The 21571-nt window shown below is 36.6% G+C and overlaps 10 protein-coding genes across 10 annotated transcripts; 6 read left to right on the top strand and 4 right to left on the bottom strand.

The window, feature by feature from the left end:
• Positions 1 to 121: 121 nt before the first annotated feature.
• SSH4 (Ssh4p) lies at positions 122 to 1804 on the bottom strand (the record flags this gene model as incomplete). Its single annotated transcript, XM_003957038.1, has 1 exon — positions 122 to 1804. The coding sequence occupies one exon, from the start codon at positions 1802 to 1804 to the stop codon at positions 122 to 124; it is 1683 nt and encodes a 560-aa protein (XP_003957087.1).
• A 313-nt stretch (positions 1805 to 2117) lies between these two features.
• Positions 2118 to 4001, bottom strand: RRN3 (rDNA-binding RNA polymerase I transcriptional factor; the record flags this gene model as incomplete). Its single annotated transcript, XM_003957037.1, has 1 exon — positions 2118 to 4001. The coding sequence occupies one exon, from the start codon at positions 3999 to 4001 to the stop codon at positions 2118 to 2120; it is 1884 nt and encodes a 627-aa protein (XP_003957086.1).
• A 444-nt stretch (positions 4002 to 4445) lies between these two features.
• Positions 4446 to 6479, bottom strand: YPK1 (serine/threonine protein kinase YPK1; the record flags this gene model as incomplete). Its single annotated transcript, XM_003957036.1, has 1 exon — positions 4446 to 6479. One exon carries the CDS (start codon positions 6477 to 6479, stop codon positions 4446 to 4448), a length of 2034 nt encoding a protein of 677 aa, XP_003957085.1.
• Positions 6480 to 7016: 537 nt separating this feature from the next.
• On the bottom strand, positions 7017 to 8726 carry PGM1 (phosphoglucomutase PGM1; the record flags this gene model as incomplete). The annotated part of the gene is made up of 1 exon (XM_003957035.1): positions 7017 to 8726. The coding sequence occupies one exon, from the start codon at positions 8724 to 8726 to the stop codon at positions 7017 to 7019; it is 1710 nt and encodes a 569-aa protein (XP_003957084.1).
• A 1220-nt stretch (positions 8727 to 9946) lies between these two features.
• Positions 9947 to 10825, top strand: PMU1 (putative phosphomutase; the record flags this gene model as incomplete). Its single annotated transcript, XM_003957034.1, has 1 exon — positions 9947 to 10825. The coding sequence occupies one exon, from the start codon at positions 9947 to 9949 to the stop codon at positions 10823 to 10825; it is 879 nt and encodes a 292-aa protein (XP_003957083.1).
• Positions 10826 to 11132: 307 nt separating this feature from the next.
• Positions 11133 to 14891, top strand: MYO3 (myosin 3; the record flags this gene model as incomplete). Its single annotated transcript, XM_003957033.1, has 1 exon — positions 11133 to 14891. One exon carries the CDS (start codon positions 11133 to 11135, stop codon positions 14889 to 14891), a length of 3759 nt encoding a protein of 1252 aa, XP_003957082.1.
• A 325-nt stretch (positions 14892 to 15216) lies between these two features.
• On the top strand, positions 15217 to 15954 carry SHE2 (She2p; the record flags this gene model as incomplete). The annotated part of the gene is made up of 1 exon (XM_003957032.1): positions 15217 to 15954. One exon carries the CDS (start codon positions 15217 to 15219, stop codon positions 15952 to 15954), a length of 738 nt encoding a protein of 245 aa, XP_003957081.1.
• A 357-nt stretch (positions 15955 to 16311) lies between these two features.
• Positions 16312 to 17598, top strand: RMA1 (putative tetrahydrofolate synthase; the record flags this gene model as incomplete). Its single annotated transcript, XM_003957031.1, has 1 exon — positions 16312 to 17598. One exon carries the CDS (start codon positions 16312 to 16314, stop codon positions 17596 to 17598), a length of 1287 nt encoding a protein of 428 aa, XP_003957080.1.
• A 158-nt stretch (positions 17599 to 17756) lies between these two features.
• Positions 17757 to 18707, top strand: RCI50 (Rci50p; the record flags this gene model as incomplete). Its single annotated transcript, XM_003957030.1, has 1 exon — positions 17757 to 18707. One exon carries the CDS (start codon positions 17757 to 17759, stop codon positions 18705 to 18707), a length of 951 nt encoding a protein of 316 aa, XP_003957079.1.
• Positions 18708 to 19205: 498 nt separating this feature from the next.
• Positions 19206 to 21539, top strand: OCT1 (metalloendopeptidase; the record flags this gene model as incomplete). Its single annotated transcript, XM_003957029.1, has 1 exon — positions 19206 to 21539. The coding sequence occupies one exon, from the start codon at positions 19206 to 19208 to the stop codon at positions 21537 to 21539; it is 2334 nt and encodes a 777-aa protein (XP_003957078.1).
• Positions 21540 to 21571: the final 32 nt, after the last annotated feature.

Raw genomic sequence — 21571 nt, 5'->3', positions numbered from 1 at the left:
TTATAAGCTAATTTTAAGTTACAAAAATATGGTTTCTTATGCATTATAATATGATGAATATATATATATATATATATATATATATGCTCACATTTTGACCAACTATGTGGGCCTCTCTATTTCACTTTCTTAATCTTTTCTTCCTTTTCTTGTGATGTTTTTTATGCTGTTTCCTTTGTTTGGCGGTTTTCGTATTACCACCCTCATTGTCACTCAGTTCATTTTCAGCCAACGCATCATCATAGGCATTGTGCTCCTGATCATATGCTGAAGAAGCCCTCTCATATTGTAGATCATGTGATTGGTTCTGTGAGTAATTAGAAGTTCGACGGTCGGAGCTGGTTCCTTCCAAAAGTCCCAGCTGCCCTGCAGTGCTCGTTCCAATACTTATGATATTATCATTATTATTGTCAAGATAAGATGGTGGTAGTTCTTCACCCTTCTGTAAAATGATGTCTTTATTAAGCTCTGCCCCGTTATAGGCAGGTGGTACTCCTATTTGACCATAAACACTTGCAAATGCATATTTTTTCACATTGGCTTCGATAAACACGTATCCAATTTGACCTAAGTTCAGTTGTAGTTGCACTTCATCATTCTCAATCATATCGCTTATATTATTTGGGTCATGAACTTTCTGTATCTTTTCAGGTAATTGAATATCTCTACCTTCTGATAATGCCTCACGTAACGATACGTTGTCTGGATCTTCCAATAATCCGTCTTTAGTATACGTTCTTGTATACGACGCATTTATTGCACCTATGCTAACAAACAAATCGATATTAACACCTTGTGTCACATCCATCAATTTCTTACCATTATGAGTGATAAAAATTGTGCCTGTTTTATATTTATAACCAAAACCCACTACATCTCCTTCTTGTAACTTAGGTAACAATGTACTAGCCGTAAAAGGATTATTTATTCTCAACTTCCCCGTTGATTCATATGCAATCGAGTACTTATATGTCCCCGGTATTCTAAAGTATGGATTTGGTATAGTCGTTAAACCTATGCTGAAAATGGTATTGGAATGCTCATTGAAGTGCTTAAACACCTTAACTTCAAAATATACTGCATCTTTTTTATTATAAGGAAATGGATAATTCATTATCGTAGACGAACTCTGGTTGAACTTAGTGAATGTCACATCTAACTTGTCTTGTACAATGAAACTAGGTAAGAAATTCCCTTCAATGTCAACGTTGTCATTAATGCTTGGTAAAAGATAAAAACTTGATATACCTCTATCTTTTATAAATGTTAGATCATTTGATTTCAAAAAAGTACCAAATTCTGAAACGTTTGGAGGTGATAGCTTTTGAAATTCTTTGCACCTTTCGTACAATTGAATTTCAAAATTTGACATTTTCTTGAATTCATTTCGTTCAATTTCCTTGAATTTTACACTGTCTTCAGAGTCCCCAGGTTCATTAAAGCTTGAATCCAATAGCAAACCATTATGTTTCTTATTAAACAGCAAAGAATGGAATGGTCTTGTTCTGCCAATGTTTGGCGGCACGTTACTTCTACTTGCATTCTCTTCATCATACTCTGTCTCATCAGTGCTGAAAAATGTCAAATAGGCTGCAATAACTATTAGTATAAGCATGAGCATAGCAAACGTGACTGATAAACTTATCAAAAATGCCAAACTAATAGCACCGGGATCAGAATCAAACCCTGATGGAGGCTGCGGGGGTGTTAATTCATTAGCAAACTGTATAGGGCCCGAATCGTCATATCCTGGCCTCGATTCCTCAGGTCTACTGAAGACATTAGTATACTGAGGTACAATCATCTCGCCACTCGTATCGTAGATTGGTCCTCAATGTTTATCCCACTCACTTCAAATTAAAATCCTTTGAATGCAATGAATTTTTTTGTATTTCCGGAGATGTTCATCACACTAATAAATTAGTTGCATGATTATCAGAAGGCTATAAAATGAGCAAATAGTGAAGAACAGCAGCAGCACTTAACTCGATGGAATTTGGTACCAAGAAGCATTTTAATAAATTATTTTTAAAACTGTTTGTATATTATGCTATAGAAACACTACATATTAATGCAAAAGAAGGAAAGAAGGAAGCACGGATTAGTCATTTGATTCGTCACTCATCTGATTCATCGCTCTCGTAGTCACTACTTGCCTCGCTCCATTCAATATAGTAATCTTTCATCATGCGTTTATAATTCTTTAAAAATAGTGGGTCAAAGGGGAAATAGCTTTGCAAATCGATAAACTGTTGTCTTGTAGCCAGTGACCATGTCGATGCAGATGCAAGTTGTTTTTTGGAATCACTGCCTGGATTATCTGCTTTACCCATAATACCTCTTAACCTTTCGTTATTATTTTTTTCAATTATGCTGAAACAGTAGGCAATATCCTCCTTCTGAGTAATCTTTGCAAACATCAGCATGACATTCTCATTACAATATTTGAGAGGATTGAATTTTGAGATAATCATCCTCTGGAAAAATTTATCCAGCTCAATTTCCCAGTTACCATCTTGATCCTTAAAGAAGTTGTGTCTAAAACAGAAAATATAACATAATGCTTGAAATGCTGCGTAAAAATGCTTAAATCTCTCCATGCCGCCTGGTTGGTCAACTTCCTCTTCTCTCTCAATGACATATCTATTTAGCCAGGAGGTAATATAACTAGCAACAAATACAATTTGTTGTCTTGATAGTCTCTTAGCACGGGCAATATAGGAGCCCAAGTACTGTAGAGATTTGATTTTCTTTTCTGATGTTTCATTTGTTGAAAATGATGTATCTATCAATGTAACTAGAAAAGAGTCCATTAATTCCGGTTGTTGCTGTGAAATATGAAACATAATGTATTGGATAGATCTGGTATAATAGGTTGGTAGGATGTGTGTTTTAAATAGAGTAATCAAAGTATTGAATATACCAATACCTTCGCCAGACTCTAGACTCTCTGGTGTCAATTCTTTACCGATGCAATCGCTTACTATCATCATTATTGAATCAAGCTTTAGTGACAACTCTTTAATGCCCTGCGTTGCTTCAACGTTATATTCTTCATCACCTTCCATTTCATCATCTTCCTCATCCAACTTACTTTCATCATCACTCTCTACTCCACCGACATCATTTAAAAGTTCATCATCCTCATCATCGTCATTCTCATCATCTTCATCGTCCTCATCTTCACTTTCTTCAAAATTATCTTCAATATCATCATCCATTTCATCTAGTTCATTTTGTAATTCAACATCAATAGATATAACTCTTTCGATTATTAAGGACCAGATTTGAAATCTTAATTCTTTACAATAAGATATCAACTTCAACATGTTTGAAACATAATTAACAATTTTCTTCTTGGTATCGTTTTTATTTGGGAAGAACTTGACTAAATAAGAATCAATAAAATTGATTGATGATGGTATCATTTTTAAGAAATATGACAAAATTTCATGATGAGACTCAGTTTTTGAAAGAGGCAAAGTCATATTAGAAATTAAGTTTAACGAAACATCTTGCCACCACTTGGGTATACTCGAACACAGGATTCTAATGAAGAACATATACTTATTTAGCGATGGCGATGGTAACTCCCACCATTTTTCAAAATTGATGATGGATTGAATTAGATTGTTACCACGAGTAGAGTCGATTTTATTGATATTACTTGACAAAATATCTAATAGGACATTTAGATTTTCTGGATTTATCCTTTCTGGACTCTTTACAGGAAACGATAGTTGGTTAGCAATCATATTAAGTTGCGTCGTATCCTTTTTATCAAGATCATCTAGTGCAGCCTTCACAAAACGTTTGTACATGGCGCTAGAGAAGCCCTCGTCATTTATATTTGTAACGCCAGTTACATCATCATTTTTCTCATTGTTTAGCATCGCATGAAATGTTACCTCGTTTGAGAACTCTACCTTCCGCCTCTTGGAAGTCGTTGAGCTTATATTGTCCTGAGCAGGATGTTTGTTGGAATTAGTGATTGCTATCATGCGTTCTTCTTTTTATTCGTTAATTTGTTAGAAGCCTGGATAGTTATTAAGATGGGCAATATAAAAGGAAACCTAGAAACAGAGAGGAACTGTAAAACAGAAAAAAAAACAAGCTGATAAATATTATTAAATTTAAGCAATAAAAAGGTGTATGCCCGTATGAATACTATATTAACCTCCTGAATTAACCGGTTTCTGCAAACTGGTAATTCTTCAAAAGTTATCCCAGATATTTTTTTTCTCTTCCCATCTCATCGTTTTACATTTGCAAGTAAAGTGAAAAATTTCTATTAGGTAAAGCATGTTTGGGTGTAAGAAATGAAATCAAAACTTGGCCATTGCGGTCATTTATTATGAGAGTTCTTACTATCTTACGAATCGTTATGTGGTGGTTGTTTTTCTTTTCATACATAGCATATATAGAATGACGTTTATATATGTGCTTCATTTGATGCTTCTCCCCTGAATGACAGAGCTTCCCAGTTGTTCTGAACCGACATAGGTCCAACCACCAAATTGTTTCTGTACACTTTCACTCAAGTATTCATCAACAACAGAATCAATAGGCTTTTCCTGAGTAAATTCTTGATCGAAATTGCTTGTATCCATGGCGTTACTGACTGATGGTTTGTAAGGTGGTATGTAACCTTTCATTAGTAAACGCTTCCAGTTCAACTGGCTGAAGAAAGGATGATTCTTGATTTCGTCAGCACCATTTAGCCCAAGTCTCCTTGTTGGATCTCTACTCAAGAGACCAATCAAAAGATCTTTTGCATCTTTATCGAATCCGTCAGGGAACCTTAGTGGTTCCTGTAAAATTTTTTTGTACATTTTTGGAACATCTTCATCGTAATAAGGTGGAAGACCAGTTAGCATTTCATATAACAGCACGCCAAGTGTCCACCAATCAACAACTTTTGTGTATCCTTGACCCAGTAACAGTTCTGGAGCTAAATATTCTGGGGTACCACAGAAAGTGTCAGTCTTATCATCATCCTTCATGTTTAATTTACAAAGACCAAAATCACATAGTGCAATGTGACCTTGATAATCTAGCAGAATATTCTCAGGTTTTAGATCACGATAAATGACATCGAATTTATGTAGAGTCTCCAAAGCGCATAACAATTCAGCAGCATAGAACCTAGAACGAGATAGATCAAATCTACCTTCTCTTTGTAAGTGATAAAATAATTCACCACCGTTAATACAGGCTAGAACAAGATACAGTTTTTCTGGTGATTGAAAAGAAAATTTTAAAGGGACGATAAATGGACAATCTACTCTGGCGAGTACAGTTCTCTCGGCTAAAGTATGAGTAACTTCGGATTTAGATACGATGTATGACTTTCTAATTGCCTTTAAAGCATATATTTTTTGGGTATCCTTCTTTCTTACTTGCATAACTTTCCCAAATGAACCTTTCCCAATGACTTTCAAAAGATCAAAGTCATCAATAGATAGCGCTTTATTTTTGCTTGGTTTATAATCAATACTTAAATTTATCTTTCCCAAACTATTTTCCAATTCGACCCAATGATGATTATAAAGTCTTATATTAGCAGCAGAGTCAATTTTCAAATTCAATGGTAATTGAAATGAATCGAGATGAATATCTTGATTAGAGCTAATTCTATGGAAAATGTCTTTCAATGCTTGGTTAGAAGAGCTAACTTCATGTTGCCACGTCTTCGATGGTAATAAAATTGATGGAATTCTAGCAAAGACATCAATTTTTAAAAACGATAATTTTCTTGTAACATCAAAAGTTGATATCTTATTGAAAGTTGGCTTTTCCATGGTACCATATTCTGGTTCAATGGTGGCAACTGTATTATCGAATTCAATGGTAAAATATAGTAAAGGGTTGAGATTAGAAGAGCCCGGTAATTTAATTGTCGATGGAATAAATTTCGAGGCAACATCACCTGGAATTAAAACCTCATCTCCACTTGGGCTCTGGCCGCTTATTTTAGCCTTTGATAATTGCGATGCCAGTTGATCTATACTAGGTAATGGTTGGTTATTTTGTTCCTCTTGCCTATTTGCACCAGAAGCTAACAACTTTGTCAAGATCTGTTCATTCGAGGTAATATGGAAGGGTAATACAAAATCGCTCCCATTATATATTTTTATTGTCATTATACCTGAACTAGAAGTCTGATTGTTTTGCACTGGTGTAGCATTTGAGGAATTCCTGTTGATATTGGGATCTGCGCCAAAGGTCGAGGTTGATGATGAATTAGCGTCGTAGGAAGATCTTGTTGGCACCATTACAGAGTCGGAATTAGTTATAGTTTCCTTTCTTGAATCTATGGGCGTAATACTTTTTGATTTTTCATGAGAAAGTTCATCTTGATTAGATAAAGAAGTACTACTTGAACTGTGATGAAAGAAGCCAGAATGTTTTGTCTCTTTGTCCTTTTCCTTCTCCTCTTTCGATTTACCGAATTTGAACCTGTTCTTCCAGGAATACATCCTTGATCTTACTTGTACTATACTGGTTTGATGGTGCTAAGATTGTGTCGATACTATTTATTACCAGTGTAAATTTTCTACGCTGTAATTTCTTTTTATATTTTGAATCTGCTCAGGACTCCAAAAAACTAAAAAAAATAATGGTTGATATTGCCCCGGTAATTATCTGACTATCAGACTACAATGGATGGAATATGTTAAAAAAAAGCACAAAAGAGAGAGCAATATAGGTGAAAGCCGAAGTCAGTTATGATTGAGTTAAGAAGATTCATGTAGTTTCACATGCCTACACAATGCTTGCCTTATATATATTGAAAAGAAGGTCGAATGCGCCTCTGATTGTCGCTCTTTCAATAGGGGCAACCCATTAAATTTTCATGTGACAGATATATTCGGTATGGGACGGAGATTAATTGTAGAACAGGAGGACCTGTCTCCGAAAGACGTCCGATTGATCTATTGAAATCTATTCAGCACGTAAAAACATTATTTATGTATATATGTATAAGCGTAATTGTAATTGTACATCTTATTCTCTTAAGTACGGACAGTTGGTTCTTCAGTACCAATGAATTCTTTGAATTTTAAGAATTTGACGATAGATTTGATATTTGATTGTAAATATTCTTCAGCAGTTTGACCGTATGTGGATTTATCACCAGAGTATTTTTCAACGTATAATCTGATGGTAGCACCAGAAGAGCCGGTGCCTGATAATCTTAGTACGAATCTTGAACCATCAGACAATTTGACGGAAAGACCTTGCTTAGAAGAAACTGAGCCATCAAGATCTGTGTATGAGAAGTTACCACAGTCAGTGACAGTTAAGGATTCATCACCTGGGAATGGAGCATTCTTTGTTTTTGAGTTTGATGTGAATTCAGTTAATAAATCCACGACTTTGTTGGCGTCTTCCGAGGTAACATGTTCGTAATCATATCTTGTGAAGAAAGTACGACCGTATTTCAACCAGAAGTCATCTTGAATGGTCTTAATAGAGGCCTCTCTTTCTGGATGGTGTTTGTTGAAGATAGCAAGGACGTTTAACCAGGCAACGATGGCCCAGAGACCATCCTTTTCTCTTACATGGTTTGAACCAGTACCGAAGGATTCTTCACCACAGATAGATAATTTCTTGGCGTCGAATAAGGCACAGAAGAACTTCCAACCAGTTGGGACCTCATAACATTCAAGACCATGTGCTTTTGCTACTCTATCAATTGCAGCAGAAGTTGGGAAGGAACGAGCTAAACCGTAAATTCCTTGTTTAGCGAAATATGGAATTTCCGAAGCATATTCGGCAATGATAGCAACGGAATCACCTGGAGATACGAAAGCTGGACCGTAACCATAGATCATATTTCTATCACCATCACCATCAGAAGCGGCACCGAACTCAATTTTTTCCTTATCGACTCTATCTACTAAACTTCTTGCGTAGGTTAAATTTGGATCAGGATGTAAACCGCCGAAATCTGGTTGTGGATGATAATTTTGTAAGACTTCATTTTCAGGTAGTTCAAATTCATCAACAAAAATAGCTTTACCGTATGGACCTGTAATACCGTTCAAACCATCGAATAATAATTTCCAGTTTTTAGTCTTTCTTTGAGTGTGGATGAATTTTTTAATTAGTTCGAAATCAAATATTTCCTTCAAGAATTCAACGTATGCTTTAGTAACATCGATGACATCAATTAAGATTGGACCATATTTTTGATTTTCACCGATCTTAGAAGTGTCTAAAGTTGGTAAATCCTTAATAATCTTATAAGAGGTTAATTTTTTAGAATTTTCCCATATTTTGTCGGTAACAGATTCAGGAGCTGGACCACCGTTAGCCAAGTTGTATTTGATACCCATATCGTTCTTTGGACCACCTGGGTTATGGGAGGCGGTTAAGATGATACCACCTGTAACTTTTTCATGATATGATCTAATGATGTGAGAAGCTGCTGGTGTGGAAAGAAGACCATTTTGACCGACGACAAGCTTCTTGACACCGTTAGCAGCACCAATTTTGGCAATCTTTTCCAAGATAACATCGTTATAATAACGACCGTCACCACCGACAACTAAAGTAGCGCCATCCGAACCTTCTGGGATGGATTCCATTATAGCTTGGATGAAATTTTCTGTGTAGTTTGGTTCATCTTTGAAGATAACGGTCTTCTTACGTAGACCAGATGTACCAGGTTTTTGATCTTGGTAAGGTTTTGTTGGGATTGTTTCAATGTTGAAAGACATTTTTCTGTATTTTTCTTTTAGAGCCTTTCCTCTTGTTGATTAATTTTGTCAATTACGTTATAAGAAACTCAATTGCAATTAGTAAGGGGAATACTGAAATACTAAGTAGTTTATATATGTTTTTTTCTCTCCTTTAGGATCCTTCATGATTTTGAGATATATAGAGATTTTGACTTTCCCACATTGAATAATTTTCAGTTACTTGACTACTAAGTTGGTTTGGAAAATTCCAAAGAGAACAATTCTTTGATTAAAGGCGAATTCTGAGAGCGCGAGGCAGAGAGAAAGGCAAAAAAAAAAATAAGGAGACGATTAAACTTGACGGGTTGCTGCATTTGTGCAAAGATTTCTTAGTGGGGCAACAGGACAGTACAGCAGTTGGAATCACGAGGAGTTAGAGTGAAACATGGAGTTACTCTCTGTGTGTTGCTGTTGCATGCAAGAGAAGTGGGGAGTTGAGTTATCAAGGAGGTGAAAGAAGGAAGACAAGGTTATCTTTTGGGCGCTTAATGAGGCAGTGTGTGTGGTTGGAAAAAAAATGGTTGCGGAAACTGATTCTGCAAACGTTGTTTGATTTGTGCATTGAGGAGGTTCCATTTACTAGTTAAGATACCTCACTTGAAAGACATTGATCAAGATCTATGAATTGTATAGCCAGACAAGCTCTGTTCTATGTGTTGGCTAGTTTTTTCTATCTTTTAACCTTGTAAAGTCAGCATGGAGAAACCTCGGACCAATGTGCTCCATATGCTCCAGGAACAAGAACCATGGACGGGGGAATTCGATGGACACTACGGTTTTCCTTCTAAAACTTGCGTGAATTTCAAACACAAGTAAGATACACTACCCTTCTTTAAACAGTTTTATTAAATTGCGTATTTACCATTTCCATAGCCGTAACGTTTCCGTTTCCCTTCTTGGCAGCAACTCAATTCATAGACTCTCTTGCCATTTTTGGTCTCTCCGCATTTTTCCCACCGAGCGAAAAACGGATTTTTTCTTGGGACTTTTTTTTGGTCCACGTGATCATTTCGGTTTCTTTTTTATTTTTGGCCTTTGGCTGGGATTATTCTTCCAACTGGATGGATGACACCCGTCATTGTCCGGCCTTCGATCTCGAAATTTAAGTCTCTATTATGTTCCTTAAATTTAGATACACATTACGATTACCTAAGAGCCGCTATACATAATCATATCCACAACTTTTCCTCGATCCCACTATGATATTCGAAGCGTTACCGGGGTACTTCGCTGCATTCCCCGATCGCAACACTAAAGAGGTCGACTCAAGTAAAATAGATCATAACAAATTGGTTAATCAGGATTCATGGAAACAATTGTACAATTCATTGCCAAGTGACACCGACAGAACTCATTATAAATTACTTGTATTGGCAAGACATGGCCAGGGTTATCATAATGCTGCCATTGAAAGATACGGTCAGAAGGAATGGGATAGGTACTGGTCATTCTTGAATGGTGACGAACATGGTATGTGGCTCGATTCAAAATTAACGCCGGTTGGTAAAAAGCAAGTCACTCAAACTGGTTCTGATTTCTTGGCACCTTTAATTGAAGATATTGGTATCTTACCTCAAGCTTTCTTTTCTAGTCCCATGAGAAGGTGTCTAGAAACTTTCTTGGAATCGTGGAATCAAGTATTTGAGAGAGAAAATATGAATAACGACAATATTAACGTTAAAGTCATTGAAAATATAAGAGAAACTTTGGGTGAACACCCCTGTGATTTGAGGGTACCCCATTCTGATGCCGTTGGTGAATATCAAGATTTTAAAACTAATTCAGGCACCATGGTCCAGTGGAACTATGAAATGGGTTATCCAGAAGAAGATCAACTTTATAAACCTGATCATAGAGAAACTATACAAGAAATGGATGAACGTCTCCATGACGGCTTATCGCAAATATTCAATCAATTGACTATCGATGATAAATTCGTTTCAATTACGTGTCATGCTGGTGTTATCCAAAGTATACTACGTAATTTAAAACATCCTGATGTTAAAAATTTAAACACTGGTAAAACTGTCTGTGTAGTGGTAAAAGTAAGCGTTAATAAGAACCCATTAATCAACTAAAAAAAAGAGACAATCCCGCTTTTCAAATCAGATATATACAATAGCATAGACTGTATATATAAACTATTTCGAAACCATTCCACGTCACTCATCTAAGCCAGATTCATCATATCCGTTTCAACACTTGTACGTACCGTTCCATGTGATAATTTCTTTTTATGCACCTTAGCGATCACTTCGGATAAACTTGTCCATGAAAAGGAGGTAAAGAGGAAATGAAATTGAAATTTCAAATTTCAATTTCTAGTGTCAATATTTAAATAGGTGATAAAAGTTTGAACTATATAGTAACAAACCCCCCCTAAAGATGGCACTCATCAAAAGAGGTGCCCGTTCCAAAACGGCTCAAGCACCACAAAAGAGAGCTGCAAATATTAAGAAGGCCACTTTTGATTCTTCGAAGAAGAAAGAAGTTGGTGTTTCTGATTTGACTTTATTATCAAAAATTTCAGATCAAGCCATCAATGAAAATTTGAAAAAAAGATTCCAAAATGGTACTATCTATACATATATTGGTCATGTCTTAATCAGTGTCAATCCTTTCCGTGATTTAGGTATATACACAGATGCTACACTCGAACATTATAAGGGAAAAAACAGACTGGAAGTCCCACCTCATGTTTTCGCAATTGCTGAAGCCATGTATTATAATTTGAAATCTTACAATGAAAATCAATGTGTTATTATCTCTGGTGAATCAGGTGCTGGTAAAACTGAAGCTGCTAAGAGAATTATGCAATATATTGCCGCCGCATCAACTACACATTCAGATTCTATTGCTAAAATCAAAGATATGGTTCTTGCTACAAATCCATTATTAGAATCGTTCGGTTGTGCAAAGACATTAAGAAACAATAATTCTTCAAGACATGGTAAATATCTTGAAATTAAATTCAACTCACAATTTGAACCATGCGCCGGTAACATTACCAATTATTTATTAGAGAAGCAAAGAGTCGTTGGTCAGATTAAAAACGAAAGAAACTTCCACATTTTTTATCAATTTACCAAAGGTGCTTCAGAAAATTATAGACAAATGTTTGGTGTTCAGCAACCTGACCAATATATTTATACATCAGCTTCTGGCTGTATCTCAGTGGAAAATATGGACGATGTTAAAGATTTCGCTGAAACTATAAAGGCCATGCAAGTTATTGGTTTAACTCAACAAGAACAAGATGAAATTTTCAGAATGTTATCTGCCATCTTATGGATAGGTAATATTACTTTCATTGAAAATGAAGAAGGTAACGCTCAAGTTAGAGACACTTCAGTTACAGATTTTGTTGCATATCTATTACAGGTAGATTCGCAATTATTGATCAAATCTATCGTTGAAAGAACCATGGAGACTAATCACGGTATGAGAAGAGGTTCTATCTATCATGTCCCATTAAATATTGTGCAAGCTACGGCAGTTAAAGACGCCCTTGCCAAGGCTATTTACAATAATTTATTTGACTGGATTGTGGATAGAGTAAATGTTTCATTACAAGCGTTCCCAGGTGCGGACAAATCTATTGGTATCTTGGATATTTATGGTTTTGAAATTTTTGAACATAATTCTTTTGAACAAATTTGTATCAATTATGTTAACGAAAAATTACAACAAATCTTCATTCAGTTAACTCTGAAATCAGAACAAGAAGAATATGCTAGAGAAAAGATTCAATGGACCCCAATTAAATATTTCGATAATAAAGTTGTTTGTGATTTGATTGAAGCTAGAAGACCACCAGGTATTTTTGCAGCAATGAATGATTCCGTCGCAACAGCTCATGCAGATTCAAGTGCTGCTGATCAGGCTTTTGCACAACGTTTAAATATGTTCAGTACTAACCCTCATTTTGAACCAAGACAGGGAAAATTCGTGATAAAGCATTATGCTGGTGATGTTACCTACGATATTAATGGTATTACCGATAAAAATAAAGATCAGTTACAAAAGGATTTAGTAGAATTGTTAAGCACCACTCAAAACACGTTTGTAAATACTATTTTCCCAGCTGAAGTCGACAAAGAATCCAAGAGAAGACCACCAACTGCAGGCGATAAGATTATCAAGAGTGCTAATGAATTGGTGGAAACACTATCGAAGGCACAACCATCATATATCAGAACAATTAAACCAAACCAAACCAAATCTCCTAATGACTATGATGATCAACAAGTTTTACATCAAATTAAATATCTTGGTTTACAAGAAAATGTTCGTATTAGAAGAGCTGGTTTTGCATACAGACAAACATATGATAAGTTTGTAGAAAGATTTTACCTATTATCGCCACATTGTTCTTATGCTGGTGATTATACATGGCAAGGGGACACATTGGATGCAGTGAAGTACATTTTGCTGGATGCGTCAGTCCCAGAAAAGGAATACCAACTAGGTGTTACGAGTGTATTCATCAAGACTCCTGAGACATTATTTGCACTGGAACATATGAGAGATAGATATTGGCACAATATGGCCGCCAGGATTCAACGTGCTTGGAGAAGATTTTTGCAGAGAAGAATTGATTCTGCAATTAGAATACAACGTACCATCCGTGAAAGAAAAGAAGGCAACAAATATGAAAAACTGCGTGATTATGGTACGAAATTATTGGGCGGAAATAAAGAAAGGAGATCAATGTCTCTGCTTGGTTACAGGGCTTTTATGGGTGATTATTTATCCTGTAATGAATCAAAGAGTAGAGGTTCGTACATTAAGAGGCAGGTTGGGATTAAAGAAGTTGTGGTATTTTCTATACAAGGTGAATCGTTACATTCTAAATTTGGTAGATCTGCTCAAAGGTTGAAAAAAGTTTTCATATTAACACCTACAACCTTTTATATTGTGGGTCAGACAATGGTACAAAATGCGATGAAGTATGTCCAAGAGTATGCCATCAATGTAAACAGTATCAGAAGTTTAAGTTTGACAAATTTGCAAGATGATTGGATCGGTATTGTATTAAGTAACTCTGCCCAGCCAGATCCACTAATAAATACATATTTCAAGACAGAATTAATTACACATTTGAAAAAGCTGAATAATAATATTCAGATCAAGATCGGTGCGACACTTGACTATCAAAAGAAGCCAGGTAAATTGCATCCGGTTAAGAGTTCGATTAGTGAGTCTGCTCCAAAATACGGTGACATCTACAAATCTAGTACTATTTTTGTACGTCGTGGTCATCCAGGTAATTCGAAACAAAAGAAGAAGCCAAGAAATAAACCATCTTCCTCTAACTATAGTTACACATCTTCTGCGACAACAACAACAAGTACTACTACTACCATGAACAGGGTTCCAGTTGCCTCTATTAATAACAGACAAAAACCTAGCCCTTCTGCTAATGTTGCTAGACCATCTGCTCCTGTTTCGCGGAATACAGGTAAGAAGCCTGCTCCACCTCCTCCAGGAGCCCAAGGTCGTGCATTGGCAGCTACAGCAGCTCAAGCGGCATATCGTCCTAATGGTGATTCGAAGCCTGCTCCAAGTGCGCCAAACCCGAAACCAAATACTGCCATTCAACAGTCAAGGTCAGCTCCAAAGCCAACACTCGCGAAAACTCAACAGAAGCCACAGGCACAAGCAAGACAACAACAACAACAACCTTCTACTGCTTCACATCCTCCACCGCCTCCACCGCCACCGCCAATGCAATCTTCTGAGCCTAAATATGAAGCGGCATATGACTTCCCTGGATCAGGTGCACCATCTGAATTACCATTGAAAAAGGGCGATGTCATAACCGTTAGTAGACAAGAACCAAGTGGCTGGTCTTTAGGAAAGCTATTGGATGGATCTAAAGAGGGTTGGGTACCAACAGCTTATATTGCTGAGTACAAGGGAGCAAGTGTCGTGCCACCAGCCCCACCTATGCAAACAGAACAACCAGTTCAACAGCAAACAACCACGACTCAAACCACAACAACCCAAGAGACGGTTGCTCAACCTGCCATGGCTCAACCAAGTTTCTCTGATGGTTTAGCATCTGCTTTAGCCGCTAGAGCAAATAAAATGAGAGTGGAAAGTGATGAAGAGCCCGAAGATGAAGAAGAGGATGACTGGTGATGAACAATTTCATTGTATTTTATAAAAGAAAAAGCTATACGTAAGAGATCTTGGGGCTGTTTTGCTATTATATATTATATATTTTTCCATAAAATGTAAGATTAGAATTGCCCATTAATAGATGTTTACTTTTTGTAATGAGTAAATGATTAGCATCGCATTTTCAATAATGGGCGAGCTACTACGCGATTTTGTCTCTTTTTTTCGAAGAATTAGATTTAAAAAATTTGGCATCTATCCAAAACAGTTGACATGCAATATTAAAAGCCAGCTATCAATACAATTCGAATATTCAGCGCTCTAATTTTTAATTAGATAGACAATAATGACAAGGTATGAAGCAGGTGGCCAAGCTGAATATGAGAAACTTTCTATGACTAGAGAAATTGTTGATGCATTGTCGCAGATCATCCCACTCTTTTCGAAGTACCTTTCAAGTTATATCCATTTATTGAACAAATTCATTAGTCATTTACGTAGGGTCGCATCACTCAGATATGAGAGAACCACATTAATCAAATATGTCAAGAAACTGAGATATTTCAATGATATGTTATTAGAGTACGATATTTCTGAGACATTGAACTATGTATCCCTATCTGATGGTATTAAGCCAATTGCATCACATTTCAGTAAGATTTTAGAAGCACTGGATTTACTAAACTTTTATTTTACCCAATCATTGCAAAAAGAAATTATATCAAAGACATTAAATTTCGAGCTGACACTTGCTGACAGTTGTATTCTCGCTATTGATGACGCATATAACCATTTCGTAAAGTACACGCAGTGGATGGTTGAGTCCATAGGCGCGGGAAGTCAGTTTTTAGACCTTGAAGTTGTAAGATTTGCCCTAAAATGTGCTGAAGAAGATGAGACAGATTTGACAGAAACAGACAATATTTTCTTGCAAGAAGTAATTGAGGTGAACGACGAAAGGGAATACGAACATGTGACGAAACAGTGGGGGAATGTATTGAAGGAGAAGATGGTTACCTTAGAGACGGAATACACCAGTACTGCTACCAAATGGCACGAAAATTTTGGTAAAGGTAAGAACTAGCCAGCCTTTCCTGCACAGAAATAGTAGCCCCATATAAAGTAGTATATATCCGAACTAAACGCCCATATAGCACCAGTAATCGCCATAAAAGTCACTCTAGTAGAGGACTCTACAACGCGACTCCTTCACTCTATCGCTCTGGAACTATGACGACTCAAAGAAACCGTGAGATGATTAACTCTGGAGCATAATTTTCCGTACCAAAAGAGACGAAGGTTTAAAAAAATCCCGAGAAGAGAGTCTAATGTGTCTTTGCTGCTGAAATAAAAAGAAGTTAATTGTGGGAATGGTTTCAGAGTCCGTTATTGGGGTTAAGATAACTTGCACTTAGGAATTTAACTACAGGAGGATTGAAATATGGCTATCGAACTAGGGCTATCTAGGATTTCGAAACTGCTCAAATATGCTGGTAATCCGCAAGACAATTTGAAGGTTTTGCATGTTGCAGGCACTAACGGGAAGGGCTCTGTATGTTCCTATATGGCCAATTTGCTATCGCATGAGAAGAAAAGAACTGAGAACAGGATTGGTAAGTTCACTTCTCCTCATTTGATTCATATCACCGACTCTATCATGGTGAATAACAAATCTATTCCATTGGATGACTTCAATTTGATTCGAAAATCATTGAGTAAGATCAACGAAGAGCATTCGTTGCATTGTTCAGAGTTCGAGTTACTGACTGGTATAGCACTTTCCTATTTTAGACAACGTGAGTGTACTTGGTGTGTCCTGGAAGTTGGATTGGGTGGTAGGTTGGATGCCACGAATTTCATACCAGGTTCTCAGAAATATGCATGTGGTATAACAAAGATTGGACTGGATCATGAGTCGTTCTTAGGAACTACTTTGAAACAAATAGCTTTCGAAAAAGCAGGTATAATTAGGGAAGGTGTTCCTTATGCAGTTATTGATGGATCCAATTCAGAAGCCATCATTGACGTTGTAAGAAAACAATGTGAATCTGTAAGCTGTACTTTGAAAATAACGAATCCTTCAATAAGTGATAATTCCATTGAATCAGTCTCTTGGGGTACTTTTAAACCAAAGAAATTACCATTAAATGGTGAATATCAAATTTTCAATGTAAGGGTTGCTGTTTCGATTCTAGATCATCTACAACAATCTGGGGAAATATTTCTTTCAAAAGATGATTTGCTCCAAGGATTGACTTCTCTGGATTGGCCGGGGAGATTACAGAGAATCGACTACCAGTATCACAAGAATAATTCGATGTCAATATTAATGGACGGTGCACATAATGGATCTGCCGCTGTGGAGCTGGCAAAGTTCATAAAACAAGAACATAAAGATAAACCACTAACTTTCGTTACTGCAGTCACCTCTGGGAAAAAATTAGGTCCCTTATTTGATCCACTAATTACCTCTAAAGATAAAGTGATAGTTACAAGATTTGGACCTGTTACAGGAATGCCCTGGATTCAGCCTACTGATCCAGAACAATTGGCATGTTTCTTGAAAGAACGTTATAACTGTGGCGTAGAAGTACAGCCGAATGTTCATGAGCTATTTCCTAACTTGGCCAAGCAGTCTAGGGATTCACCTGTCATCGTTTGCGGGTCCTTATATCTATGTGGTGAATTGTTAAGAATTCATAACCATAATATCAGTAACAAATCATAAATAAATAAATTAGGCTTCATATAATAAATTTGTATATCAAGACATTTTATCAAGTCAATTATTCTTTGCAGATTTCATTATTTGGTCTTATAAGAGATACCGAGTCATAGAAAAGCTAAAAGTAAAATTAAGGAAAAAGCCACTACGAGCTAGAAGAAATGTTCAGAGTATTCAAACCAAGAGCGTATGGGCGGTTCGTAAGTTCTTCAGTTATCAAATGTGGTGTTCCTAAGCCTAACTGGATTGTCTCAGCATCCACTATAGCGATAATGGGATACGGAACATGGTGGTACTACTATCCTCATCACAAATTTCCCAAGACTGTGGCTAATTCTTTAAGGTATGCACTTTGGGAGGAAGAAAAAACTAAAGATTTCAAGAAGAGTCTGTCATTTTTTGTTGTTGCTCTTAATGAATGTAATAAATTAAATATGGATACCTTATCTGATGAGTACACAGGTATCGAGATCAAAATAGCTGAAATGTATGAAAAGCTGAATCTGGACCAACAGGCGCAAGATATCTACCTGTCCATATTGGAAAAACTGCAGGGTGGAATCAAGTCATGTACGAATATTACCGAGAAGGGACGACTACTTAATAAAGATCTGAGCATCTTGGTGAAACTGTGCCAGAAACCCAACTTCATTTCAGTGAATACGAAGGCAGCATATCTCCAGTATCATATAAATCTGGCTCAAGATGAGATATTTGAATCTTGTTCAGATTTACGAACTTTAATGGAAAATACTGAATTACCAAATATTGTTGCGTCTGACAAAGGTTCGAATTTAAACAAAACCATCCCAAATTTATCAAAATATAAAGCTGCCATTCATCCATTCAAGGAATCTTTTTTTGTGGCTAGAGATCTACTGACAGAGGCTTATTTGAATTCAAATAACACTGACAGAGCAATACAATCTAAGATGATTACAATTGGTTGGATGATTCTTGCGGGAATGCCAGTTGGTCAAGTTCTTTTATCTCAAACCAATCTAGCGTCACTCCTCTATATGAAATCAGAAGATATTGAAGCTGAGCTATATAAACGACGTAAAGACAATGTTGTAATTGAAAGTGCCAAAGAATTTGGATACGAGACGTAAGGAATTACTGAGAATGGCTGAGATGTACTACGAGAAAACTATCGAGGCCGTCAAAAAAGGGAATGGAGACATTTCAATTTTTAAACTTACTGATCCTGACGCATCTAAAGCAGCTGCATTGGCAGTATACGGATTAGGTGTAATAAACCTCCATAAAGGTCAATTATCACAAGCGCGACAGCTACTCATTGCGTCCAAGAAAGAAGCTGAAAAAAATAAATTCCACGAGTTAGCTGCAGAGGCAGACAGAGAATTAACCAGATTAAATGCTTCCTGAGCCCATCTTTTTGTATTGCATATAGTCCCTGAGACCCATTATATATATTCTATTTTTTGACATATCCAGTAAGAGCGCAATCTTGATAATCGAAATTAATTTTGTACTTATGTCCGGCCTTGAGGTGAAATAAGACTCCTCTGATTTAGAATGCAGTGCTATAAAAACGATAGCTCAATGAACATTAGAAATCCCAAACAGAAGAAAAGACCATTCTTTATATGATATACACGAACGTTTTAAGGCGACAGTTTGGCCTTTTATCAAAAGGACGAGGGCTCATTCATAATAGGTCGTTTACAACAAGCAAGCTGAGAAACCATGAACCAGTTTCCCTGAAGAAAGTGTTTGATGATGATGTATATTGGAGAAATTTGAGGAGTACGCCAAAACTGCTGAACTCTAAAAATGAAAGTTTTCTAAATTCGGCATCTGATCCTGTTACAACTAAAAATACTGGGTTATTCAATAACCCATATTTAAAGACTCCAGAAGGTCTTCTCACTTTCAGCAAGGCTTCCTTGTGGAAAGCAAATGAATTGGTGAAGATTATGAAAAATGATAACACTAAACAGGGCCTGTTAAAATATATTGTACGTTTAGATCAGTTAAGTGACACTTTATGTAGAGTGATCGATTTATGTGAGTTCATTCGCTCCGTACATCCTGATAAAGAGTTTTTATCTGCTGCACAACAGTGTCATGAAGAGATGTTTGAATTTATGAATACACTGAATACTGATGTAGAGCTTTGCGATAAATTGAAAACCCTTTTGCATGATAATGAAATACTATCGAAGCTGTCTGAGGAAGAGATCAAAGTAGGCCGAATTCTTCTAGAGGATTTTGAGAAATCTGGGATTTATATGAATCCCAGAATACGAGAACAGTTCATTGAATTATCACAAGAAATTAGTTTAATCGGTCAGGACTTTATCAATAATGCCAACCAACCTAAAACTAACTACATAAAAGTCAATGCCTCCAAGCTGGAGAGTGCTGGCTTGAATAGACTTCTTCTTAATAGTCTTAAAAAGGATGCCATAAGAGAAAATTATAAGATACCAACGTATGGACCTACTCCATACGCCGTTTTGAAAGATTGCAAAAATGAAGAAGTAAGAGCTGACATTTGGACAGCATTACACTCCTGCTCATCTGAACAAATCCTTAGGTTGTCCCATCTGGTGAAACTGAGGGCAATGCTTGCAAACTTAATGGGTGCAGAAAGCTTTTCTCAATATCAATTGAAGGGGAAATTGGCAAAAGCTCCAAAAGACGTTAAAAACTTCATCGAAACGTTGATAAAATATGTAAGGCCGAATACAGAAAAGGAGTTGAAATTTATTGCAGATCTTAAGCGTGAAGATCAGGGGAAAATAAATTGTGGGGAAATGGATGGTGTACTTTCAACCGTGCGCCCATGGGACAGAGATTATTACAGTTCTATTTATTTTAAAGGAAAAGAGAAAACAGAACACGAGTTTACTGAACCTTTATCCTCATATTTCACCTTAGGTGGAGTTTTTGAAGGACTTTCAGATCTTTTGACCCAAATTTACGGGATAAAATTAGAACCTGCCATTCCCGTGAGTGGGGAGACGTGGTTTAATGATGTAAGGAAAATCAATGTTATTTCTGAAGAGGAAGGCATTATTGGGATTATATACTTTGACTTATTTGAGCGCTATGGCAAGACGTCCAATCCAGCACACTTTACGGTCTGCTGCTCAAGGGAAATGTATCCTGAGGAAAATGCCGATTCCATCATCCAACTAGGTTCAAAGAAAGATGGCACTATATTCCAGCTACCTATAATTTCTTTAGTTTGCAATTTTTCTAGAAGGACATTTCAATCAGATAAAACAATATGTTTATTGACTCTAAGTGAAATTGAAACATTGTTTCATGAAATGGGCCATGCAATACATTCAATGCTCGGGAGGACAACCCTTCAAAATGTAAGTGGTACGAGATGCGCCACCGATTTCGTCGAATTGCCTAGCATTCTAATGGAGCACTTTGCCTCTGATACGAGAGTTCTGAAGAAAATGAGTTGCCACTATGAAACAGGTGAAAAAATTGCAGAGAAGAAATTACAGTTTCATCTAAAAGAAGGTGAATTTCTGAGATCTTGTGAGACATTCTCTCAAGCCAAAATGGCTATGCTAGATCAGGAATTACATAGCGATAAGATAATACACAATTTGGATAATTTAAACGTCGTTGAGATATATCAAAACTTAGAACGTCGACTACAGGTTTTAGTTGATGATAGAAGTAATTGGTGTGGAAAATTCGGACATTTGTTTGGTTATGGTGCGACCTACTATAGCTATCTCTTCGATCGGGCTATTGCACGCAAAGTTTGGAACCACCTTTTTGCAAATGATCCTTTTAACAAAACTAACGGTGAGAAATTTAAGGAAAGTCTCTTAAAGTGGGGTGGCTCGAAAGATCCATGGCAATGCATTGCAGATGTTCTAGATGAACCGAAATTGTCTAAGGGCGACGCAGAAGCAATGAAATATATTGGTTTTACAGAACAGCTGTGAAATAAACCTTGTAAATAAAAATGACTCAGCAT

This window comes from Kazachstania africana, chromosome 4 (genome assembly GCF_000304475.1).
Source record: "Kazachstania africana CBS 2517 chromosome 4, complete genome".
NCBI classification, from domain to species: Eukaryota; Fungi; Ascomycota; class Saccharomycetes; order Saccharomycetales; family Saccharomycetaceae; genus Kazachstania; species Kazachstania africana.
The sequence above is the reverse complement of the archived record's forward strand: the minus strand, read 5'-3'. Positions and strand labels throughout refer to the sequence as shown.